At 41.0% G+C, this 25,496-nt stretch overlaps 2 protein-coding genes across 2 annotated transcripts in view; one reads left to right on the forward strand and one right to left on the reverse strand.

Moving 5' to 3' along the window:
• Positions 1 to 345: 345 nt before the first annotated feature.
• Positions 346 to 9,359, reverse strand: GPX7 (glutathione peroxidase 7). The gene is made up of 3 exons (XM_033068134.2): positions 9,094 to 9,359; positions 2,707 to 2,968; positions 346 to 915 (listed from the first exon to the last, which is right to left on the reverse strand). Exons 1-3 carry the CDS (start codon positions 9,298 to 9,300, stop codon positions 752 to 754), a joined length of 633 nt encoding a protein of 210 aa, XP_032924025.1. The 5' UTR covers positions 9,301 to 9,359; the 3' UTR covers positions 346 to 751.
• A 3,589-nt stretch (positions 9,360 to 12,948) lies between these two features.
• Positions 12,949 to 25,496, forward strand: part of TUT4 (terminal uridylyl transferase 4) — a 43,834-nt gene continuing 31,286 nt past the window's right edge. The window contains exons 1-3 of the mRNA XM_033067134.1: positions 12,949 to 13,055; positions 21,147 to 21,820; positions 23,479 to 23,642. Of these exons, the coding sequence (XP_032923025.1) occupies positions 21,259 to 21,820; positions 23,479 to 23,642 (726 nt within the window). The 5' untranslated portion in view covers positions 12,949 to 13,055; positions 21,147 to 21,258. The remainder of the gene's footprint in view (positions 13,056 to 21,146; positions 21,821 to 23,478; positions 23,643 to 25,496) is intronic.

Consider the following 25,496-nt stretch of genomic DNA (forward strand, 5'->3'; position numbering starts at 1 on the left):
GTTTTGTGAGGGGAGAATAATTCTAAGGCAAAACGCTAGTAGAAGAAAGAAATAGCCATTTCATGTGGACTCTGGTCCTACAGATGTTCAAAAGACTATTTAAATATCCTCTGATCATCTTGGTGAAAAAAATGCAGAAATTCTTCTCCTGGTTTCTGGAGAATTTTTCCAGGCCTTTGTCTTTGTATTTCTTTCATTTAGGTTTTACAGCTGTGTTTTCCCCATGCCCTTTGTAGAGAGATGAAATTAGCTAAGTTTGGCTGTGGGAACTGGAACGTGCAAATTCTGCCTGGTCTGAAGGTGTCTGCTCCAGCTCTCTTCCTAGCACACACCTGAAGTCAATCATGCACTTTTTGTGGTTTATTTTATTCAGTTTGCAATCAAAATATGACAACAGATTTGGAGATATCAGGGAGATCCCACCTAGGACATTTTCACTATTCTGATCTTTCTTTCTATATTAACTGACTTCCTTTAGTGTTACCAACAACTAGCAATTGAATTGGGGAAGAAACAATTGCTGAAGATTTCTTCTTTCCTAGAAAACTCAAACTAAATTTGGTCAGAGAAAAACATTATATTACTTTGACCATGTTAACTTGCTGGTTTCTACATTCTGAGATGGTGAGATTCTGAGATTCAACTGGTCACAATTTCCTTTCCCCATATCCTCTCTTTTGGAATGTGAAAAGACAAAGTCCAAGCCTAATTCTCAATTAAGATGCAACTGGCATACTGGGATTTTTGGAAGTCATAATTCATCTTTCTTCTTTAGGATGATTTTCCTTACAAGTTCTGTAATATGGGGTCTTATTTCTTCAACAGAGACAGTAGAGTCCCAGGCCTTTACTACTTTGCCATTGGGGTCCACCAGGTATTTCCAGAAGTTCCAGGTTGGTTCTTCTCCTGTAGACTCTACAGGGGGAAAAAAAATTAAATATTAGGAAACCACATTAGCCAATTCCTGACATTTCTCCATGTCAGTTTGATGATTTACCTTGAAGAGGAAGAAACAATGTAAAATTAAGAGGAAGTTGAGACTGAATCAGACTGACTTTCTGACAGACAGCTTTAACTGGACAGTGGTCCCTTGGACACTAATGGAAACAGGGAAGCCTGAGCCCAGAGAAAGCACAATAACCAGAGTTGAAGTGTGTGAGGGCTTGTCTGTGTGGGGCTGTGCTGTAGAGATACCTGATACAGTTGAATACTGATAGAAAAAGGCATTTGGCATGACAATATAGCTGTGCCAGGACTGATTACAGAATTTCCCTCCAAAACCACAATGTGCTTCAGAAGATTGTTTCAAAAAATGCTACATGAAGAAATAACAAAGTCTTTGTTCCAGGTTTCCACCTATTTCTCATTTTCCACGGTTTTCCCCTTCCTGATAACATACCTTTTACATGAATCACACTCTTACCCTTTACTCTTCTTCTATGTGACTAACAAAATTTCCAGGTCTTTCAAATAGATCAGGAACCTCATCCCCCTAAAAGCACAAGAACTGACGCTACAGACAAATTGCATCCTTTTTTCCACTGATTATACATTGGGAGGACCTCAAAAGGAATCAGTAGTTATTTCAATGTATCATCAAGACACAGCCAGACCTACACTTGTAACTATGTTGTCATTGTGCTGAATAAAGACAGCCTCCAGCAGCTTCCCCCTGCAGGCAGGGGAACAGGGAAATACAAGTTCTGCAAGTTTTCTGGGCCATGTCTGCAGGAACAACTTTCCTGGGCAAAACAGAGATGGAAGGATGTGAAGAGGATTACAGGCAAGTTTGGCTAGCAGAGTGATCCATTACAGACACCTGGAGGGGGTGAGCTTGGGATAATCAAAAATAATACCCACAGTCCCTTAAATTCAGTGGGGTTTGGGAGAATACTGGTGCTGGAGAGAAGCAGCAGGGGTATGGTCCTTGCAGAATGCAGCTCAGGTTATACTGTGTCACACTGGGCTTTACTGTATTTCATTGCTGAAAGACATTTCCTTCACATTGGGTTAAGGCTGACATTTTAATATAGCATTTAAATGGTATTTAGAGCATTTGTTCAGTGCAAGAAGAGTAGTGCCTGGATAGGGAATATCCTGCCTTGCTGGCTGGTAAGAACCAGTAAAACCTCTTCAGGTGTCAGTGCTGGCTGTTAAGCAGATTGGAACTGGAGAACTCTGCAGTATGGCTGTTCCAGTGCTAGGGGAGCAATGAGGAAGGGAGTGAGTATTCAAGGACATTGTTTAGTGCCTGGTTTCACTTTTTGTTTGTTGAATTATAAGGTGCTTTGCTTCCACTTATCCTACAGCTCTAGAGACTAATCTTATAAATCCAACCTGCAGCACTCATGTCACAGGAGGAGCACTTAGGAGGCTGCAAAGTGGGAAAAGGGAGGTCAGGGTGTAGTATGCCTAGAGGAGAGAATTTCAAGGCTTGTATTCCTTGCAGAGGTTTATTGGATCAGCTTTGACAGGATATCTGCTACTGATGCATCTTCATCTCTGGACACCTTTCTGGAAGGTAAGACAGAGGTGACAGAGAGAAATCCTGCCTAGTGCAGGAGGATGGACTACATGACCTCTGACCTCTTTGAGCCTGACAACTCGGTGAGCACAATCAAGAATCTCTTTTTTCTTTGGATGGTGTTTTGTGTCAGAGGACTTCTATGCAGAAGAAACAGCCCTCCAGCATTCCAGGTTACTCACCAATTAAGTACTTGAAGGCAGGAATTGCACCAGCTCCACTGACTGTGATTTTGCTGAACATGGGGAAGGAGGCACCATAAGTCTTTCGTGCAAAGCTCTCAATTTCTTTATTGGTGTCTGGTTCTTGCTGCCCAAACTGATTGCAGGGGAATGCCAGCACATTGAAGTGGTACGGGCCCAGGTCTCTCTGCAGCTGCTGTAAGGCCTTGTAGTGGCTGTCTGTGTACCCACACTCACTTGCAACGTTGACAACTAGAGACACCTGAAGGACAAGAGAGCACATTTAAAAATGCGTTGCACATGTCAGTTTTCCAACAGATAGGCTGGAATGTAGATTAAAAAAAAAAGTGTGTCTAGGGAACTGTGACTGAACACATACTTGAAACTACACTGAGCTCTGTTCACAAAAGGAATTTAATATTTATTTTATGTATTCCTCTTCGCAAGCACTAAGCTAATCAACCAACTGGTAAGCAATCTTAATCTTCAATCTAATGAGAATTCATGCTTGTCCATTCTGCCTTTTGAGGAGTTTATAAGCATAATTGAGAAGCGACCTTCCAGCTAAGGTATACCAAGTTACATGAAAGCAACTTGCAAATCAATGTATTTTTTGTTGTTTATTTGTCTTTGTGAAGCATCTGCTCTGCAGCATGTTTCCTTGCTCAAAATGCAATGGCCCTACAGAAGTGGCTGATCCATTTATCATTGCTAGTGTAGATGTCTTGACCTGGAAGTTAATAGAAGCAATTACAGGATTTGGGCTTTGTCTGTGCAGTGTGGGCTGCAAAATTTCCTATCACTTCTAGAGTAAATCTAATCAGCTGTGACAAAATTATAATAGTTTTTGCTTAAAGGTTTGCTGCCTCAATTAGAGATTCCCAGAAGTGAAGAGTGAAGGCTGCCCACTCTCCTGGGTTCTGCAGTGGTTCATGTTCAGTGCTGTGTGCATTTGTCAGGCAGATATGAGCACCAGGCATGCGTCTCCCAGCACAGATCCAGTTGAGAGGAAGCTGTCAAGGGGAGGTGAGCACTACTGGAACAACAGAATTTGTTTGGGATATTAAGTGACCAAACCCTGAACTAACACATATTATAGTTTCTGGAAACCGTGAAGAATTTTTCAATGGTTTTTGAGATAATTTTAGCCTTTAATAACTTTTAGAATTTTAGACTTATAGTTTTGTTATACTTACGAATTTTGTGTGAGTTGTCACTCATTCTACATAAATTGAGTCCATTATAATATTTCCATACAAAAGTATTTAAGGAAATAGGATGTGTGAAAGAAATTATATTTAGTGAAAAATAAATGGCTACATGTGCATAGTGGTTTTAAAGCCAGAAAACAAACTGGCATATACAGGTACATATCTGGGTAATACATGGAATCATGAGATGAAATTTTTAGAAGGGGTAGGAATGAGTAAAGAAGTTGTTAAGGGGATGTTGGTATTTGTAATTTCTTACATTAAACATTACACTTACTTTGTGTATTTTCTACTTTGTATAACTGTATGGCTATCATAGAATCATGGAGTATCCTGAGTTGGAAGGACTCATGAGGATCATCAAAGTCCAGCTGCTGAATTTAAAGTGGATTTGGAGTGGCACTGTTTTCCCTGGAAGACAGGTAATCTCTCAAAGCACAAGTTGCTGCTTTGCACAAATCTTCTTTGTGGTGCAATGTGCAGTGTGTCAACAGCACACAACCTAAAGAACCCTTGTACACTTATGAACTATGACCTGCAGCTATCTCACCTCCAAATCATCACTTTCATTCAGACAACACTTACAAGCTCTGTCTGACATTTTAAATTCAGTCTCCTAAAACATCCAAAGTTATGGCATATAATTGGATTTTTTTTCAGAGAAGTAGTAATTTTATGATGCATTCCTGTAGCAGACTGTCAGCATTTGAAACAGAATTTGTATGTTGGACATAAAAAATTACAAAATTATTGGCAGTTCTGTTGTTTTCAAATAACCTGATTTATCAAGCAGCGATAGTTTAGTATTGTATCACTAAGAGCTGAAGTCACATGTAGTTCCTCCATATAAAATTTTAGAAGCTTTTTAAAATATAGTTTAAGCCTTGGAATTTTCATGATGCTGAAGTGTTCATACACCTTACTATTGGTACCTCCTCTCAAATAGAAGGGTAAGGTAAGAATTTGTCATTGGAGGTTTGGGGGAAATAAGGTTGTGTAGGCATGATGTTCATATTAAAATAGATGTGAAGGATGAATTGCCAGTGAAAACAATTAAGCTTTTATAACTTTTACTTGATTTTAAGTAAAAAGAGGGCTTGAAAGAATTCACTCAAAAAGAAACAACTGTTTTAATTTATATCTGTTTAAAACCAGTGGTTACTTGGCATGGTGGTGAAAGACTTGAGAGCTCACAGTCACAACAATGCAAACTTCCAAACATATTCCCCCAGAACAAATAGAAACTACACTCAGCATTTCTTGGGATGGCAGACACATTATGCTTCTCTTTTTTCCTGTGAAAAATGCACTCTCTGTAACTGAATACTCCATTACTGAACTCCACAATTTAATAGTGCAAACCTCTTAAAAGTACAACTAACAAAAACAATAAAAACTTTTGTGATCTATTAGTATTTCTCAATGAATATTAAAGTGATTCTTTGAAAATCTTTCCTGAGTTATCTTTCAGATGTCTGGTATTAGAAGTGATTTCATGTGTTGATTTTTTCTGGTCTGTATTTTATTTTTAATAAATAAGAGTCACTCTTCTTGCTGTCATGTAGAGGCTGTACTTTGACTTCTTACAACTATTAATGATTTAAATTAAGTTCTATATGCCTGACTTTAGGCTCTGAGAGTGCAAGTCAAGCACACCACCTAGTGTGCAGTGCAAACAGTTCAATGGACCTCACAAAAACGATTTCATTTCATCTGAATTCTTTATCAGCTGTCGTCTGACTTAAAACTACCATTCCCTTTGCTTAGAAAATCGATGCATTCTAGTAGTGAACTCATTCATTTAACACTGCAGAAACTCTTCTTGCTTTACTTAATGTTCACACCAGGGTGCCTCCTTTAGGGAAAAATTCTGGGACAGATTTAGGAATCTCAGCTTCAAGTAACCCTTTGTGGATCTGTCAGCAGAGACAGCAGGTACTTTGGTTTTTAGAGCCAGAAATTCTTAACTGGCTCCGTGTGACTGATGAAAGAACCAGTCACAAGTGTCAGATGGCACCAACTCACTGAGCTGTCACCTTCATGGAACAAACAGCAAATTTGTGCAGTAATTTGGTAGCTGTGCATTTATCCACACTCAATAACACCACATTCTCAGACTGCAGCAAGCCTGGGTCCAAAGTGCCTGGAAGTAATTTCAATAATAATATTAATTAAAAATAATACTTCAATTGTTGCCTAATGCTTTGCCATGATTATAGTACCCATGGTTCAAGATTTCCAAAGGCACTGCACTGACTCTGCTTAATTCCACTCCAGCACACTGTACTCAGCTGGGTGGTGGATTGGTACCATTACATCAAGATAGGCACAAACACAGCAGGAACAGTTGATGTTTGGGGGTTCTGACTCCCCAATAGGTACTATTTTTGGTAAGAATACTGCCTCTTACAGCATATCAGATACAGATCATATAATAAAAGATAAGATTATTAAATTAGATTAGAAAACTAATCTTGTTTGGATCATTTTGATTCTTGTCCAACCATAATCACTGTCCTTTATTTTTGCTGTAGATGAGTAATGGGTAAACATTTTATGGTAGTGTGGAAAAACCACAGAAGCATGGCCTCCACAACACAGTGAGCCAGACAGTTTTTCTGTCTATGTCAGTTGTGGAACTCTTTGCTCAGTGGTAATTGTCCTCCTTTTCTTTACTATTTAACAGAGTGGAGTTGTGGTTCATATCAACTACACTCAAATAGAAAGTGAATTAATATCAATCAGTCTTTTCTTTCTTACTATAAAAAATTGTTTCAACTATCTGAATAGAAACAAGTTTATATTAATAATGGTTTTTTGAAAATGGTCCTGTCAGTCATGAATTGCACTGATTGTTTATACATAGCACAGCTCTTGTGGTTTTAAAATTAGCACACTTTATTAATTTTTTTAGAGTCTGGAAGCCTTTGAATTTTTTCAATTCCTAGTAAGTTTCTTGACTACCAATTAAGTAGTTATTTAAATAAATTAGCTGAGTGACTGAATTGAAGAAAACATCTTCTGTACATCTGCCAGAAAGCTTAAGGCTGGTAAAAGCTGGTTTAGCAATTAACAGACCATTGTTCCAGGAGCTAACTAGTGACTCACTTTCCTTAAAACACCCTCAACACACACGTAGTACCTTAATAATATTTGCTTTCTTTTAATAGCTTTAAAATATTATCATAAATCTATGCCTTAACATTACTTATCTAACTGCAGATTTAAGCAAGTTTATTTTAAGAAATACATGGGAGTTTTAATTAACCTTTTTCTATCTTGATACTGAGTTCTGACAACATAAAGACAGAAAGGGAAGTGTTTTATTGCTGTAATTTTCTTTAAAATTTTGCACATACATTATCAAAGAGCAGGTAGCTTGAACATTAATAGGATCTCTGAATGCAAATCCATCTTTTATTCGACACAGAAGGTCAATGTCACTTTTTTGGAATAAACTATTGCATGTGGCCTAGCAAAGATCAAAGATCATTCATCAATGGTATTGTCTTTCCCAGACACATCTCTAGAGCTCCCCTTTATAAAATCAGCCATGCCTCAAGGGTGGCCTGGAACCACAGCACTGGGACACAGCACACACCCTGAACCTGCCTCTTCATGAGATCCCAGTCCAGGCTCTGCAGCTTGCTCCAGAGTGGATGAACACCCCCAGCTCTGTGCAGAGTGGTGTAAGGAATTCTTCCAAGTTCCTCCTTAACTCCTTTCCATGTAGATTCTGGCCCTGAGATTGAGAAGCTACAGGTGGTATTTGCTTATTCAGATTAGCTGATGATGTGCAGACAAAACATGCCCCAGCAATAGCATTTATTGACAGAGCCTTTGGAAGAAGCTCTTTAAAAAGTACAAATATTGCTCAATATTAAATAGCTTCCATGTTTTTCTCCAACATAGTTATTTGAGTGGGTATGGGACCAGTTCTGCTGTACCTCAGCTGTGAATGGAAGGGGTTGAGGACTTTGGCCAGAGAGGATTTAGACTTCTCATTTGGTCCAAATCCACCAGTATCCCTTTCTGCTGATAAAATATGCATCTCCCTGTATAGCTTCTCTGTCTTCCTGCCAATGTTTTAGTGACCTGCTGCTGTGGATCAGTGAGCTCAGACATCTGAGGAGGGGAAAAAGGAAGGTGTAAATGCAAAACTGGAGAAAAAGAGTGAAAATGAGAAGTGTCACTGCCTTTTTGGGCAGCAGCAAAACTATTGGACTGCCTGGCTGTATCTCAGATGCGTCACTTGAGTGCTAAGAGTGGCACTTGTGGGATTTATATTGATTTTAGCTTCTATAACTTGTGAAAAGGCCTATAAGAAGCTATAGTATTAAGTATAATGAGTGTGCCAAGTTCTCTTTTCACTCTTCCATAGGTACTGACCATCTTTTCTAGATGATCAAACCAGTAATAAAATAAAATGAAATAAAATCATATTATAGCCAGGGACATTGTTATAAAAATGTATGGAAAACTCTGCCTATAAATACTTAACATAATATGTAAATACGATTTAGAAGACATCATAAAAGCATATGTGCTTTTATCTACGTCCCCTTCTTCACATTGCAGTCACACTAAACAGCCAGAGAGGAATTTGCATGGTGTTACAATGTCACTATGCTCTGATACTTTGTAATGTCTAATGTTTTTACTAACTACGGTGATATCTGTTAACTCGATCAGCCACGTATCACGTCCCCTTTTTTTTTTTTTTTTGTTTAATGTAGGTCATTAAAAAGGAATGGGATTTAGGTAAGAATAACACACAAGAAGTCATGCAGTTAAAAGGCAGAAATAAACTCCAAAAGTAAGTCACACAAAGACACAAACTTCCTGAGCTTCCAATGGAGCAGGCAGAATCCAGAGCAATCCATCCCGCTGCACGAACGGCAGGAGGGCAGCATTCCCTGCCTGCCACGTCTACAGGCGCCTGCAGCCGGAGAAGACGCGGACACACACGGGGGTTAGACTGCAAACGCTTTATTGAAGAGGAGCCTGTGTTAGCCAGACGTGTCCGCCAAAGGGCAGAGGCACAGAGCGAGCAGCCCAGACGCACACGGGTGTGCACCGAGGCTCCGAGCCCTCTCCCCCGCGCTCGCTCCGCGGACATGCAAGGGCTGCGCGTTAGTGAGCCCGGGCGGGAGCCGCCCCTCCCCGCCGCACTTACCGAGCCCCTGTACTTCTCCAGAGACACAAGCTTGCCCCTGATATTTACAACTTTGAAAGTGTAAAAATCAGGCTCCTTCTGCCGCGTAGCGGAAAAGGCTAAGAGCAGGAGCGCTGCAATTGCGAGGAGCATGGCTAGAGGGATGAGGAGGACTTTGGGGAAGGAGGAGGCAGGCTGGTGCTCCACACTGCCCTCCGGGTCCAGCATGCTGCACGGCCGCCGCGCTCTGGCCGGCCCGGCCCGGCCGCGCTGCCGCAAACGCCTCGCTGCTGCAAACGGGCCTTTTGCGGCACCCGGGACGGCTCCTGCAGGATGCACTCGCTCCCAAACCGGGACTGTGCTGGTGGAAGGGGTGCGCTGAATCGTTGTGGGCTCAGTCTGTGCGGTGCCATTCGCAGAACCGCGGAATATTCTGGGTTGGAAGGCACCCACCAGGATCACTGAGTCCAACTCTCCCATACAAGGATCAAAGCGATGACCTTGGTGTTGTTAAAGATCCTGCTTTAACTGTGTCGTTGTGATTTTTGATGGATTTACTAAGGCCCTTTTTTGTGTTCTAACTATAGCATGTAGTGACTACGGTGTAATGTCAAAGGACAGCAGTGGCTTGGTTGCTACTGGTTACTGAGGCGAGTGCTCTGAACAAGAGACACAGCACACAGTCAGCAAAACCAGAATCACCAACACACCACATAAAGCAGCCACATCAGCCAGGCCTGCAGGAAATTCAGCTCTGCATGCACCTGGCTGGTGAGGAGTGAATGGCCAGACCATTGGTCTCAGTGGGAGAAACCACACTGCCGGAGGATTTTCAAGCAAGAAAGAGCCATAAAGCATCGGGAACTGAGTTTGGTATCAAAGCATTCAGACGTTCAGAGCCAAAACACTGCCTCAGTGCGCTGATGTCATTCTTGGGTTGTCTGCAAAAAATGCCATTTGTACAGTTTGTTACTACGCCTGCTGGAAGAAAAGGATTTGTACTTACAAAGTAACAACAATAGAAAGCTTTTGATGGTCATTGATTTCTTCTTGGACCGAGAAACCGGTCAGCCATGGACAGCTATGATTCTGATAGTTCTTGGCAAAGAAAAGGAAAATGCAGTGATTTACAGAAAACAATTAAGAGTGGCTCCAAGGCATATTGGAAATTTATCTTTTGAAGAGCAAATTACATTTTGTAATCTCACTTTCTGTTTGGCTTTTTAAAAAACTAAATTTTGGTAGATCTTTGACATTTTGATTAAATTTGCTTAGGTAATTCAAGCATGACCGGCATTACTGTAAGGGAAGAAGCCATATATAGCTAGTTGAAAAACTTATTTACAGTTTTTAAGCATTTCAGATTTTTCACATTTTTTATGTATTTCAGTTTCAGTAGTCATCAAGAAACAATGTAATATGCTTCAAAAATATATGGATAGATAGGTGGAAAATTTTCTACCATGCTTTCTACAGAGAAGATACACTGTCATGAGAATGTGAAGTTTTTTGCAGATAAGTGATATTTTCCTGGCTGTAGTATTGACCAAGATGACAGTCAAGTATGATTTCCTCATTTTATAAGTAAATTATCTGAGAAGCTTTAGAGTTTCTTCAGACACGTCTGGAGAAAGAGAACAGGGCTTTATTATGATATATCCATTTTAAAAGATTTTTAAAACCTAGTAAATACTTAAAAAAAAAAAATCTTGAAAAATCATTCAATTGATGATCAGCATAGGTTTTGGGTTTTCTTTTGGTCAGAAAACTAAAAATACATCTACAATACACATTTACATTTTTGAGGAATAATATTTTAGTTGCTTGGGTATAGGACTAAAAATGAGGCATACTGCAATGTAAGAAGCAAGTTTTACTCTAGAAAGGGACTTCATAAAATCTACTTCCTACAGCTTTATGATTATCATCTCTGATTTCTAGATAAAATTTAGTGGCTTTCAGAGTCATGTTTTCTCCACAAATTGAGCCCTGAATCTGAAAGTTTTTGATCTCTGGCATTGAATTGGCAATTCTTTAAATAATGGCCCGCTGGCAGTAGAACTCTGCTTCCTCTTTCAGTGCCATATTTCTATATTGCTCCTTGCAATAAACATTCTTTAACATGAGCAAAGAAGAAGGCATTGTTCCTGAACACAGAGAAAAAGATTATATCAAAGAATGTTGGCTTTATATTGGTGCAAGTTTTTAGAGCCAAACTGCATTACCAGTTCATATTAAAGTCTATGCAACTGTTTGAAGGAAATATGCCAGTCAGGTTTGCAAACTGGCGTGTGTTTGCTCACTAGCATGTCTCAATGTTGATCTAGGAGGACTGTATCCAGCACTATAATCTAGTTACTTCTGCAATTTACTCTTTGGCCTACTAAAGCTAAAAAAAATCTTTGTCAAATAGATTGGAATAGGCTGGAACCACCACTCAATTAACCTCAGCTGTCCTCATGACAGCACTGTTGTTTCTGTTGCTGCTGCCCTGGAGTGGCCCATGTCCCTAAAGGTGAATCCCATGAGTAATACCCTGAGCTAACCAGTCCTAATTTTGTAAAGCATGAACTTCAAGTGAACCGAAAAGAAAAAAACAACCCAAAAAAACCCCACCAAAAACCAAACAGGTTGCCTCTAAGGTTTATGCTGACCTGACAATATATTCAGAAGTATGTCTTGTCAGTATTTATAGAATCCTGTATTACAGATTTTGCAACTTTTATTTGCCTACACAGACTCCCTGAGGTGATGTTTCCAGCACTATTCTTCATATTACCTTTAATCATTTCCTCTGAACCCCTTTAGTAATTCAACACTGATCTTTTACGTGCCTTGTTTTCCTGGAAAGGCCTCCTTAGCCTGGGCTAAGAAGTGCCAACAACATGATATTTCACTGCCAAAAAGGGGTAGTACTGGATCACAGAGGGATTTGCCTCAGACAAGAAGTTGCCAGTGCCTTTAGGTCACCGTCCAGCACTGCCAAGAGCCGGCAGGCTGGCTCTTCTCCCCGGAGAGCTGCGCATCTGCCAGCAGACGCGTGGGCCAAGCCACTGTCCCTGGCTGCTGCCGGGGCCAGCTTCATAGCCAAGGTCAGGGAGCCCGGAGTCATTTCCCCGGAGCACACTCACCCTTCTCACCGAGCACAGGAGGAGAGGGAGAAGCCCTGGGGAAGCGGGATCAGGGCTGGGGCTCCAGCGAGCCCTAACCTGCTCCACAGGGCCCGGGGAGCAGATTCCTCCTAACCCTGCTGACAGGAGGGTGCAGTGAGGAGGGGCCGGCCCCTTCTGCTGTGCCGGCAGGGAGAGGACCACAGCAAATGGTTTTATGCTGAGGCAGAGGAGATTCAGATTAGATAATAAGCAAAATGCTCCCCGTTAGGGTGGTCAGGCTGCCCTTCGCAGTCACCGTCCCTGGAGGTGTTTGGGAGCGCCCGGACCCGGCGCCGGGTCTGTGGCTTTGGTGGCTGTGGGGACACAGCGGCAGCGCCGGGTGCGCGGTTGGACTGGCTGATCTTAAAGGTCTCTTCCAACCTGGCTGATTCTATGCGTAAGAAGCGGCCTGGGAAGAGAAACAAGGGGGAAAACTAGGATGGCTGTTAGGGGGTAATTAAGAAAAAAAATGCTGATAATTTCCTCATCCCCGCCTGCCGCTGTGGCACTGGGGGAGGGAGGCCCTGAACGCCGGGAGAGACGGGGGAGGGGGCGCGTCGGCCCCGGGGCACAGGGAGGGGGTTCCGAGGCACGAAGGGCTCCCCGGCAGGGCCGGGGCGGTGTGGGCACCGTGCCCGGCTCGGTCCCCGCCGCCGCCGCCGCCCCGCAGCGCCGCCGCCCTCGGGGCGCTCCCGCCCGCCTTCGCCCCACAATGCACCGCGCCGCTGACATGGCGGCCGGGCCGGACTGAGCCGCTGCCGTCGGGGCCTGCAGCAGCCGCAGCCGGGCATGGCGGGGGCGCCGCGCCGGCTCCGCTAGCGCCGCACACAGGTACCGGGGCCCGGGGGCTCCCCGCGCCCGGGGGCGGCGGCCCGGGGGGAGGCGGGCTCGAGGGGTCCTGTCCGCGCCGGCGCCCCCCGCCCCAGCCCTGCCCCGCCTCGACGGCCCGCCGCGGCCTCGGCCCCGCGCCCGGGCGGGGGAAGCGCCGGGGTCCGCGGCGCGGGGGCCGCCCCAAGGTCAGCGGGGGGCCGGGGCCGCCCCCGGGGGCTCATCCGGGCCGGAGCTGGCGCGTGCGGTTTGTTGTTCGCACGCCCTGTGGAATTAAATGATGCGGGGGGGAGAGCCCACCGCAGTCGGCGAGGCCGTGGGGAAATGCCCCGTGTGCGGGGCTGCCCTCGAGAGCCGTGCCCGCTCCGCCGTGAGAGCTTCTCCTTTCCGTGGGTTACGATCTGCCTGGAGTGACACCCAGGCATCCCTTCGCCGACGTGGTCGTGCTCTTTTGTTGGCTTATTTTGTATACAAATACAGCTGAACGACTTTGGTGCTTTTTGCAGTATGTTGTAATTTGCCAGTTGGCTGAATGTGTCATATTACCTGAGGCCTCCTGGCTTTTAAGGTTGTTTCTGGGTATATCAAAGCAGGATGAGCTTGTAACACACCGAGAACAATATAATCGGATTTAAGCTAAGGTAGAGATTAGTACATTAAAAAGATAGTTGTATCTAAGTATGGATCTAATTTATTTTTTTTTAATATCCCTGCCACCTTCACGTCACTTGGCTTCCTGAGCATCGTGCCCTGGATTCAGGGGTCGTTGCATTTGCTTGAAAATAGAGGATGCATGTTGTTTATGGTTTTGACTTTGCTCCCGGTTTCAGTGGTTGATTTTTGGATAGTCTGACCCCAGATAGTTATGACATAATTATTTCCGTGACAAGAAAAGTAAGCCAACCATGGAACTATGACTTAATTACAGTACCTGGCAGAAGATGCTATATTAGGAGTAAGAGGTCTCTTTTACAAATACCAATTTTGCAATGAGCTTTTTTTAATCATTTTTCTACTTAACTTTAGTGGAAACCTTCACAAAATTAATTTTGTGATAAAATTACCTTTTTCCAGAACATATATTGGGATATGTTCCCAGGAGATAGACACAGAGGGATCAGAAAGTTCCTCTTGTGTTCTGTTCTTGCACAGAGGACAGCTGGGACTTTCTTCCCACACCTCAGCTTGCAGTGGTAAAGAAACTGCTGGATGCCATGGGACACCTGCACTGTGCAGGGCATTTATCCGGTTCTTTCTCTGAAGGGAATTGCTGCAATGGGCAGAAAGAAAGGGGGGCAGGGTTTCCCTCTGTCGTGCTTGAAAGCAAGGTATTCCTGAGAAGCTCCTCTTAACTGTCTTGTGAATCTGCTTGTCAGTCATGGTTCAGGATTATTGTATTCATGTTGATACCATAAGGCAGCTTGACTGAGAGTACATCCTGTGTTTGAGTTACAGTCCTGGCTTTTTAAACTTTACAAAGCACTTCTGCTAAATCAAGTTTATTTTTGTCACTATCTTAGTGAAATAATGCAATGCTGGTATTGACTTTTACTGAGAACTGAGAGATAGAAGGGTCCTGCAATTTGCTTAGTGGGTTAATTTGCACAATGGAAGCAATCCAGTGGAAGTCAACATTTCTGGTGCTTTTGGCACATTAAGACTGTTTTGTATATTGCTTGATAAATTGTTTAACTTACAAGTGCAAAAGGCCTGAATTTTGTAACAATGCACATGAATTTAGTTTTTACTCTTTTATTTTCACCGAAATGCATGTGTACTCATACTGTATCCTTGGTTTGTAATTTTGGTTATAAGGTTTCAGCAAGTCTTTGGAAAAAACCCAATTTATCAGATGTTCTTAGATTTTATTTTCATTTCTGTTGATGCATGAAGTACTACTGCCAGCAAGAAGTAACTTTCAGATTTTAGTGTCAGCAAAGCTTGACACGGGAGTCTGGAGTCAGTTTTGTGTTACAAACAATTGTGACTCAGTCCACTGAGTGTGGCTGTGTTCTTGACAGCTTTCCTGAAGTCGTGATTTTCAGCATGTTTCTTTCAGTAGGGAAAGTGCTGGATGCTGGTGAACAGGCATAAGGATACTGGTAGAAGATCTGTTTGCTTTTGCTGTGGTCTGTGAACTGGTTTGCAGCTGGTATGAAGCAGTTCAGAGACCATCCCTTCCTCAAGGATTCCAGTTTGGGTGAAGGGCTCAGTGTTGCTTCAATACAAGATCCAGATAAGCTTCTGTGCCACAATACATACTGCTGTGTTGTCATTTAGCACAGCACTGAGCATAAGTGGAGTTAAGATCAAGGTGGAAAAGTTGGTTTCAGTTGTGGCTGCCATTTAAATTAGTTTTTTGAGGGCTCTGGAAGCCTGTGAAAGGCTCTGAACCAGTGCAGTGCTGTATTGTGCTTTCCCAGCCTCCTCGTGGGTGCTTGGACTGATGTTGTGTGTGTTTGTTTCTGAAGTTAGAGCTCCCTTGTGTCAGTTCCTGCTCTACTCTCAGCATGAATGGTGCAGCATGGAGATTTGGGGCAGGTGCTACCCCTTTTCCAGCTTCAGGGTTTGCTGCAGTTTGGTCTGAGGTGTAAAGGACTATTGCAGTAAAACCCAGGGTCAGAACCAAAATGTACAAAAGATGAGGAGCCTTTATGAAATAGAGAGGTAGGGGAGAGTGTTGTAACACAGCTGGTGTGACAGAGAGGACGATTTCCCGAGCTTGGCACGGGAGGCAGCAGCAGTAGTAGGGTCAGAAAGAGGTAGTTCTTGGTGTTGGGTGACGTTAGATTCTCTCACCTTCTCAGTGAGTCATACAGTGCTGTAGAAAAAACAGTGAGTCAATGCAGAGTAATCTGTAACAGGCATATCCCTTATGGATCTCCCATCCAGCAGATTTTGCTCACTTCGTAATTTAATTGTAAGATGTTTGCACCTACATGAGTTACTAAGTTTTGTATCAGTCGAAACCTTTATTGTAACTTCATTTATTCAGCAGTACTTTTGTAAATTGATATATCCTATTACAGGGTTACATATTTTTACATGTGTATATATACACAGTTATTTATTTAATGATGATTCCTTAGAAGTTTTCAATCTTGCACATTGTAAATACAGCATCAGAGCTTCTTGTCTTCACTGAGCCCAGAGTGCCAGCTTTGTTGCATCCTTGATTTGTGTGTTAAAAGTTCATGTGCGCCGTGCTGACTTCCTTCTGGGTAGATTTTGGCAGTATTACACTTACTAGGATAAATTCTATAACCTGTAGTAGGAGGGAATTCTGGAACACTATGTAGCACTTATGTTTGTTACTAAGAATACTGATGGGTTTAGGGCTCGTGGAGTCTGAAGTGCTTTAGTGGCCAGTAATCTCTGATAGTTTTAGTTTTAAGTACTTTGGAAAAACATGAGCATGGGTAATAGTTTGTACTAAGTAATGTCTAGTTAATCATAAACAAACATAAATGTGTGATAATTTTTTTAAACTATTGACAAAGAGCATGGGAGAGGTTTGGATGGTTTGTAGAAGTTCTCAGACAGAAAAATGGGCCTAAGGCTGTAAACAGTCAGAAAAGAAACCCCCCACCCCAGCACATTGGGGGTGTCCATAGACATCACCTGGGCTGCACTCTGAGCAGAGTGCAGAAGACAACCTTTCCTATTGTTCCTGACTCTGGCTGTAACCTTTGTTTGCAGAATTTCCTTTTATTTTTGTGGAGGAAGTTCAGCTGGGCTGTATTGGTAATGAGGTGAGGGGGGCACTGAGGTTAATCACCCCACTTACTGTTGGAAGGCTGGCTGGGAGATTTGAGCTTAAGGACAGTCATAATGGGAGAGATAAAAGCAAGTCTTGGATAAAATACAAGTCTCCCTATCTCAAAGGAGGGAATGCTTTATAGAAAGAGGGTGATAACACTTATGTTTGTAGTACTTTCTGTGTTTATATTTTGTCTAGTACTCCCCGGGGAAACAAAACTTACAAGCCAGTTCTCTTTCCTTTTAGTTGCCTTTCTAGCTCTAGTCCCTACTTCTGGACATTTCAGCCAGTTGGGACCACATTTTAGAACATATTTAAAGTAATGTCAAGGGGTCATTGAGTTTCTGTCTGTTTTCTGGAACAATTATGGCTCAGCAGAGGAGAGGTCTCTGCTGAGGGGGAAGCAGGAGGAAGTTCCATTTCCTTGTAGGGAGTAGCTACAAACCAGACAGGGCTCCAGCACGTCTGCCCTGCTTGCCCAAGGGGCTGTGATCGAGAGTGTGACACAGGAGCACAAAATGAGTGTGTAGGAAACCAGGTAGAGTCAGTTCTGCTGCTAATGAAACGATTTAAAAAAGCTTTGCAAAAGAGCAACTCAGAGCTCACAGTTTAACTTGGCCTTCATCTTTGAAGAGGCCCTGTTGTGTCAAAGTCTGACCCAAAACGTATGTGTTTGAGGGAGCTGAATAGAGTGGAACAACTTGAGTGGAAGAAGTGGTAGAAGAGGTAGAATTATCTTCTTGAAAGTTTTTTGGTGGTTTTCTTATTCCCCCTGTTTGGAAGTAAGCCTTACTCTGATTCTTTGCAATTCAAATGCAGAGTTTTCTAATGCTGGTCTGCAAGGTGGAGGAAACAAAAGAAACTGGCAGAAATGAAAGTGAAACATTCTCGTTTCTTCATTTCGTGAGCCTAAAATGAATTCTAACCAAAGCTGATTTTAAACATTTTTAATTTGGTTGCTGTAGGTATGTACAGATTTTTATACTTTTCTGGAGTTTAAAATTCAGATGGTATCTTGTCTGACCTCAAGCTGTTGTATTTCAGCCAGATTATTTTTCTAAAAAGAAGCAAGAACTGAGCTGATTTCAGAGGAGTAACTGGCACTGTACACTCAGAAAGCAGGGGAAACTGAGTCCCTTGTAACACTGGGATATTGAATAAATGAAATATGCTGAAATGGTTTCAACAGGTTAATCACACCCCACTTTGCAGACGCAGGCAAAATGCTCTGGTTTTGTTGCCAGCCTGGCTGGGAGAAAATTCCTCTTTGATTCCAGGTCTGGCAATTTGGTATGAGCCTGAGCTTGTGAATAAGACGTGCCATCCAGGTTTCTGCAAAGATGCCACCTCAGCACTGATTCACTCCAGTGTTTTGTTTCCAACCAAGTTATATTTTTTTTAGAGGCACTCCTTTCTCTCTCCCCATTTCCCTCTTGCTGTCATATGTAGATGGCTGATATCTGACACAGAATGATCTTTTTTGTGCTTATCCTGGGTTCAGGAGAGGTCTCTTTGTTTCTCATACTGAGTTTTATTAGTTGGTTTAATTTGCAGTTCATTGTTAGATGGTAATTTGGTTGCTATTGAATATGTTGCAGCAGTTTAAAATATTTTTTATTTGCTAAATCATTTCAGTATTAAAGAGAAAAAGGAAAGAAAAAGAAATCCCAAAGTTCAACAACATTATTATTGCACTTGCATTTCAGATTCTGCATTTCATTGTGGAACTCCTTGTTTTTTGTACAGAGTATTCTTGTCTTATGAAATGTCATGACCTCTCTTTGTTCATATTTCTTAGGAATAAAGACTGTATCTGTTTTTAACATTATCTACTTACATTTGATTACATTTTTGATATGTGACACTATCACAGTACTCAATTCATTAGCTGGGTTCTAATTTTTACTAGCTGTTTCTTTAGTTACTTTTTCTCATCACATTTGTACATTTGATTAAAGATTATATATTCTCTTTGAATATATAATTGTGTATTTAATTGAATGGATGAGATCAAATAAATTGAATAATTTTTGCAGACTTTTTTTTAAAACCTACTTTCGAAATTTGACTCTAACAACGTGACACATACAAAACCAAAATACGGCCCCACTTTTCCTCCAATGCTGGGTTTTCACGGTGGCTTTGATCTGCGAGTGGTGCCAACAGGAGTTTGTCCCCACCCTACGAGCTGTTTGTTATTGCCAGGCGTGCTCCTCCTCCTCCTGCCTGGTGCCAGTTTTATGTTAAGCTGGATCGGTTTTCCGGTTTGGGTGGCCAAGGGGGGAGCAGCCCCGGCTCGGGGAAGGGCGGTGTTGCTCCGGCTGGAGCTGGGGCTGCCCCGAGCCTGGAGCTCCCGGAGCCCAGGGGGGAATCGCTCTGTGCCTTTGTGCTTCGCGTTTGTCTCTTGGTGTGGGGAGTTGTTCTCCTCTCTTCAGGTTGAACGAGTAAAGCGTGATGAGTTTAGAATTTGAAAAATCATGCTGCCAATTTCTCTTCTGATTACGTGAAATTAAAAATCAAACCCACCATAGAGTTTAAAGACAGTGATGTGTCCAGAGTCTCTAGGGCAGAGCTTTATTCTGTGCTCAGGGTTTGGAGTAACTTGAATTTAGCCACCCTGGGGGGACCCAGAGCTCTCCTTACCACCCTGAGCTTCAGCACTGCTGGTACAGCTGGGCAGGAATTCCTGCTGCTTTTTGATTAGAATTACTATAGGAAAGACTGGCTACAATCCAAAGGCAAATATATTTCATCTTTGCGATTTTTGATCTAGAAGTAAGAACCAGGTGCAATAGAAAATAGTTGCCATATTAACTGAATATATATTTGTGAGATAGACTACTCAACCATTAGAACAAATTTAGAAATGGAGATTTTCTTCTTCAGGTTTTATATTTGACTAAAGAATGTGATTTTAACAGCATCTTCAGGAAAATTCTTGTGGGATTTGTTTGTTAGTTTGATTTTTCACTTTTGAAATGTATGTATTTTCAATTATATCTTAAGACTTAGAGACTTAAGATAACCATTTTTAGTTTAGTACATGCTTTGTGTCCTGAAGTATTCTCTGATTTGTGTCTCATTAAAATGAGAGAGATACTAACTGTTATATAGCCTTAAAAATTACTGTACTTTATACTGATAATATTCAGAAAGGTTGTTTTTTTGAGTATTTTTTTTGTTTGTTTTTTAAGCAGACATTTTAATCTGATCTTTCATTCTGGTTCTTGTTTTTAAAGTACAAAAGTATGTTGTGATACTTTTAATAGCTGTAATTTATAGACTTTTCTATTATTTCTTTTCTTCACTAAATGATAAGTGATGGATTCTCTAAAACCCAGAAATTTCCCTAGGTCATGCATTTACCTGGCAAATATGCAGCTGGACAGGAAAGAGAAACTCTGCACTCCATATTTTGCTATAGTTTTACAAAAATAGTTTTCTTATTTGTCTAATGCTTCATTCTCATACTTTTCAATTGCTGTTTAAATGTTGTAACAAGAAAAAAATATCCAAGTTCTAGTTGCAGATTCTTGCCTTCATTTTCTATATTAATAAAACTAATTCCTTACAAACAGATCCACTTGTGCTGAATCTACTCCCACTGGAAACACAACCTTTGAGTTGTCTCCAGCATAAATCTCAAATGATCATATATCACCTAAAGGCCCGGGGTTTAGATGAGGAAAGTTAATCTGCAGCTAAACAAAATATTTACTATTTTGTGAGGGGGGTTTTTCTAAGCAAAATCTTACTTAATTGCTGGCAGTTAATTTATATGAGAATAGGAGGTGCAGGTGATTGGTCAGGTTTATTATTAATACTTTGAGCTATATCTCTAAATGCTTTTAAAATCAGTTAATAAAATGAGCTTGCTTGCTGGAAACTGAATTAGTTTTCTCTAGTGGCTAATTTGAGCTGTGTGCTTATTGAGTGGTATTTTTTAGATGTGTTAATTTTTAATTTTTTTTCCCAGTGTAGTTGCAGACATCTTGGTTCTTGTTTTTGTTCAAAAAGCCAGAAATAGGAAGGAAAGAAAAAAGCAAGCTGTTGGCAGGTTTATCACTGAGTGTTTTTTAGCATGTTCTGCCATTTTTTTGTCTCTTCATAGCCCTTCTCTTTTAAATACAAATCAAAATGATCAACATTTTCATGAGTTTTACTTTAATACTGCAATGTATTGTGAAAATGCACTTCTGCCTGTGGGGGGAATATGCTTCCTATAATAATTTGTGTTAACACCTTCCTTTATAGAAGTTTATTTAATGTGCTGCCTACATAGAGATTTAGTCTTTTTCCTTCATTTTAAAAATGTCTTATCATTATTTCTTCAGTAGACAATCAGCTACGATCCTTGCCTGCACAGAGGATTTAAAATCAACTGCAAGTTGCTGAAGAATTGCACTTCAAGTGGTCTCGAGACAGGAGAAGCAGGTCTTCACTATAATGGAAGAGGCCAAGAGCTCAAAGAATGGAAATCATGACCCAAGGAAGTCTGTCCGTCTTGTCTGTGAGGAAGGCAAAGCAGTCAAAGTTACAATTAATCAAAATTATAAATATAATAGAAATGACAAATCTGTGAAGGATGTTGGGAGAAGTTCTCCAAGTGGGAATAGCGGCAGAAAAAGTAAACAAAATGATGTTTGTTCTGAAAAACAAGGAGAAAATAAATCATGCAAAGTAAATAGTTGTATTCCTGGAACTAAAGATTTGGGGTCAAATGTTCAGGATCGAAGTCATGGAAAAGCAAAAAAATTTTCTAATTTATCATCAGCAGTGGAAAACCTGAAACAGACAAAAGCCCAGCCAGTGGGAGAAAATGCTCCAGGCTCCCATGTAGCGGGCAATGGGGTCGGTATGGAAAGCTTAGCAGCTCCTCAGAAAGGGAAACTGGTGCTGGAAAATCCAGTGGGAGTTCATACTTTGAAGACTAGTGTTGATCAGGCTGGTGATCCTGGTAAGACTGCTGCAGATCAAAGAAAAATGGAACACAAGCCTGATGACTTCAGTGAGTATTAGTTAACACTGCCTTATTCCATTTTCTTCTGGTGCAATTGCTGACAGTCTGAAATGGGCTTTGAAATGTTTCTGTTCCTGTTATTTTTTTCACACGTACAAAGTTGCTGGTTGCATTTAGAGAGAACATGATGTTAATACAAGCATATTGCTGAGAGAACAAGAGATTATGATAATAGCTGTCTTTTTTTTCTTATGCCTAAGACCTAAACAGTTTTGTAAGCTACTTAGTGTGCGTGGGTTTTAGGCAATTTTGTGAATATAGTGTCTTATGATGGGGGAACCCTTCCTAATATCACTGCCACTTAGGGAAATGCCAGTTATTACTGGTTTTCAGAAAGATCAGGGGAAAAATGGGCAAGAGAAGTTCTTATTATAGGTAGAGGGGAAATATTTTACTTCTTTTCTGTTGTGCTCTTTTTGTTACTAAAAATGTTTAGAGTAGGCTTAGGCAGGTGGCTTTTTGATTTAGGAAGCTCTGGAATACCAACTGTCCATCAGTGGTTACCCTTATGAGTGTGCCTTTCTTATACATATTTTTCAATGTCAAAATTGAATATATAGATCAAGCTTTGTCTCACCAGGATAATTAATTCCATAGCTTAGGATTTGTCACACTTCTTTAGAATGTATTTTTTCTGTAATGAAAATGCTGTTTTAAGATACCAGCCAGTGTAGACCTTCTGTTTGAAGTATTTCCCACAGCTACAGCAGTTGCTTGTATGGAAATACAAGGAAAATAATGAAGTGTGTGGTTTTTTAGCTGTCTTAATAGTGTTTAACAGGAAAAACAAGTTCAAGTGGCAGCATCCTGTGATCAGTCAGCTCTTTGTAGACCACCATTATGTACTGTGGGGACCATCTGTCCCTGAGAAACCAGGACTTGAAAACTTACTCAGCTTTGATTCCTTGCTAGTCTGGGGGCACGGATCTCCTTTGAAAGGAAAGAAAAAGAAAAGACAAAGCACAAATAACCCTCACTTTTGCTTATGTAAAAGGACTGGAATAATTTGCTGTAGATGTTTGCAGAGATGAGTGGCCTGTGACCAATGCATAGGCATGTGGAGGAACTGGCCCTGTGGCACTGGGCTGAGTTTGGGAGCAGCAGCGTTGGGCTGCTCAGTGGCTGCTGCCTGTGGGTGAGAGGTGTCACAGAGCATTCAGGTGTGACTCCAGCAGCTTCCAGGCTGAGGGCTGGGACTGCCTGCTCACTGCCTCTGTGGGGTCATTTGGGTGAACATCTTTGAGGCACTTCTCTGACTTATTTCCTTAAAATGTGTTGTGTACAAGAATTTTATGCCTAATATTTATTGTTTCTTTTACAGTAGGGCATTGGGATCTTGTTTCCTCTGTTCTGGATGACAAATAATTTAAGAGACTGTGAATTTGACTGAAACACAAAATTAATCTACATTTTTGTTTTGTGTTTTTTCAGCACTCTTTGTAGCAGATTAGTCTCTGAACTCTTTTTAAAGTACTGGTTAACATACTGGAATGATTTTTAATGTTTAAGGTGATCTTGACCAGTGTTTGAATGAAAAACTAGAATGTAGCTCTAATTTGTGTCTGGTTCTTAGCTGCTCTGTACTCTAATTTTCACTTTTCCTCTCCTTGAATTACTCTGAAGAAAGTAACTGTTTCTTGCTTTAGGTAAAATAAAGAATTCTGAATCAACAAAAGAACATACATTGGAAGTGGATTATTTAGAAAACACTGGTGTTATTGATGAATCCAATCTGACAGTTGAACAGCAACTAGGATTGAAACAAGCTGAAGAACGTCTGGAAAGAGATTATATCTCCCGACTTGAAAAAGTAGGTTGGGTTATTTATCAGATAAAAAAGAAAATGTGTGTCCTCTTTCATTATCATCACCATATTTCTGGTTGGTTGGTATTTCTACTACAGCCTGCTGCCTCTTTTTCTTTCTCCTTAATAATGAATCACTTTCTAATCTAAGATATTGTCTCCAGTAGTTGAGTAGTTGTTCATCGTGGCAGATGATATGGATTGGAAACTTAGTGTTCCTTTTGTGGCACATACAGCCTTTGCAGAACAGTATTTTTAAAATTTTCTAGATCTGAAGGTTTACAGTTCCTGTACTTAAATAAGATTTTGTCTTAGTGTGGTTAAGTGTGGTTCTCTGGAAACTCAGAATACAGGACTTGGAAGAACCTTGAGCTTTCTTTAGTGTATTACCTCTCACCAGTCCCAGTCCCTGTATTGGAGATGACTGCTTAAAAATGTTCACCTAAATTGTTCTTATCTCTAATGAAACAAATGTTGAAGTCAGTGTAGTAACCCAGAAGTTTTTGTTTATATCTGATGGAAGCATTTTAATTTCTCATGTTGTCCTAGGAAAATAACCAAAAGTTTATTACTTCTTTTTCACACCATTCTGCACATGGGAAAATCATTCCCATTCCTGCAGTCAAACTTTCTTTAGGCTCTCTTTGTTCATTGGTCTTGGGGGTATTTAGTTCCTGGTTCATTCTTGCTGCTTTTGTCCAGACACCCATTGTATAAGCAGTGTTCAAAACTGGCCATGCAATTTCAGCTGAAGTCTTACATATAAAGAGGAAAGCTGGCTTCATCTCTCTGAAATATGGCATTTTTGTTTAGGGTCTCTACTTTTTTAGCAGCAGTTGACTTATGGTTGGAGCAGCAATGATTCCCATAGCCTTTCCTTAGGAATTGGTCCATCAGGTGTTCCCAGCCCTGCATGTTTTGCAGTTGGTAATACCTAAGGAATTATACCTTGGTGTGATATTATTTAGTTGAAGCTTATTTATTCCATGTCTCTAACTTTTTGTGATCTCTAAATTTTTGTCATTTTACATGTTCTGTATACTCTTCCAAGTTAATATCTTTTACATTTATAGTCAGGACACCTTCTGTTGCATTTCCTACCTCTTCAACAAAAGTGTGGCTATTTCTGCCCCCACAGGACCCTGCTGAAGAATACTTGGCAAATGCTTCTAGATACGAGTGCTCTGAGGACAGTTCTCTCAGCAGTTTTGCTCCCACTTTACTGTTCTTTATTTAGATAATATTTATGGTCTCCTTTTCAGACTGATACTATGACAAGTGACAAAGACTTTGTAAAATTCAAATAAAAGGTCTGCTGCTGCTTCTTTAAGACCTATGACTTATCTTTAAGAAAGCAATCCTACGACTGGGTTCGTGCAATTTGTTTGTAGCAGATCAGGCTGTCACCTCTCACCTGTTTTTTCCCTATGTGCTTATTAAAAATTTATTACAGTATTTTTCTGAATGCTAATTCTGACTGGTGTCTAATTCCTTGGCTTGTCTTATTTAGCCCTTTAAAGATATTCTTAAGTTTCTCTTTCCTTTCTTTTTCTATTCTCTGTGAGTTCTTGAAAATACAACTGGCTCTTTTATAGATTAGCTCCTTGAATATCCAAGGACAAATTTTGTGAGACCTGGCTTATTTGGGTGCATCTGTCTTACACAAGTAGTGGTCTGTAACTTTTCTGTCATGTTATTTTGAGTTTTTGCCTTTTTCATTGGAGTTAAGCATAATTAGATTATTTTAAAAGTCTTCACAATAAAGGCAAAGTAAAAGTTGTTACATGGTTCAGACTTCCTGGCAACATCTATTAGGCATAATACTGCAGATCAATATTGTAAAGATATACAAAATGTTTT

The sequence above is a fragment of the Catharus ustulatus genome, chromosome 9, assembly GCF_009819885.2.
Source record: "Catharus ustulatus isolate bCatUst1 chromosome 9, bCatUst1.pri.v2, whole genome shotgun sequence".
In the NCBI taxonomy this organism is placed as follows: domain Eukaryota; kingdom Metazoa; phylum Chordata; class Aves; order Passeriformes; family Turdidae; genus Catharus; species Catharus ustulatus.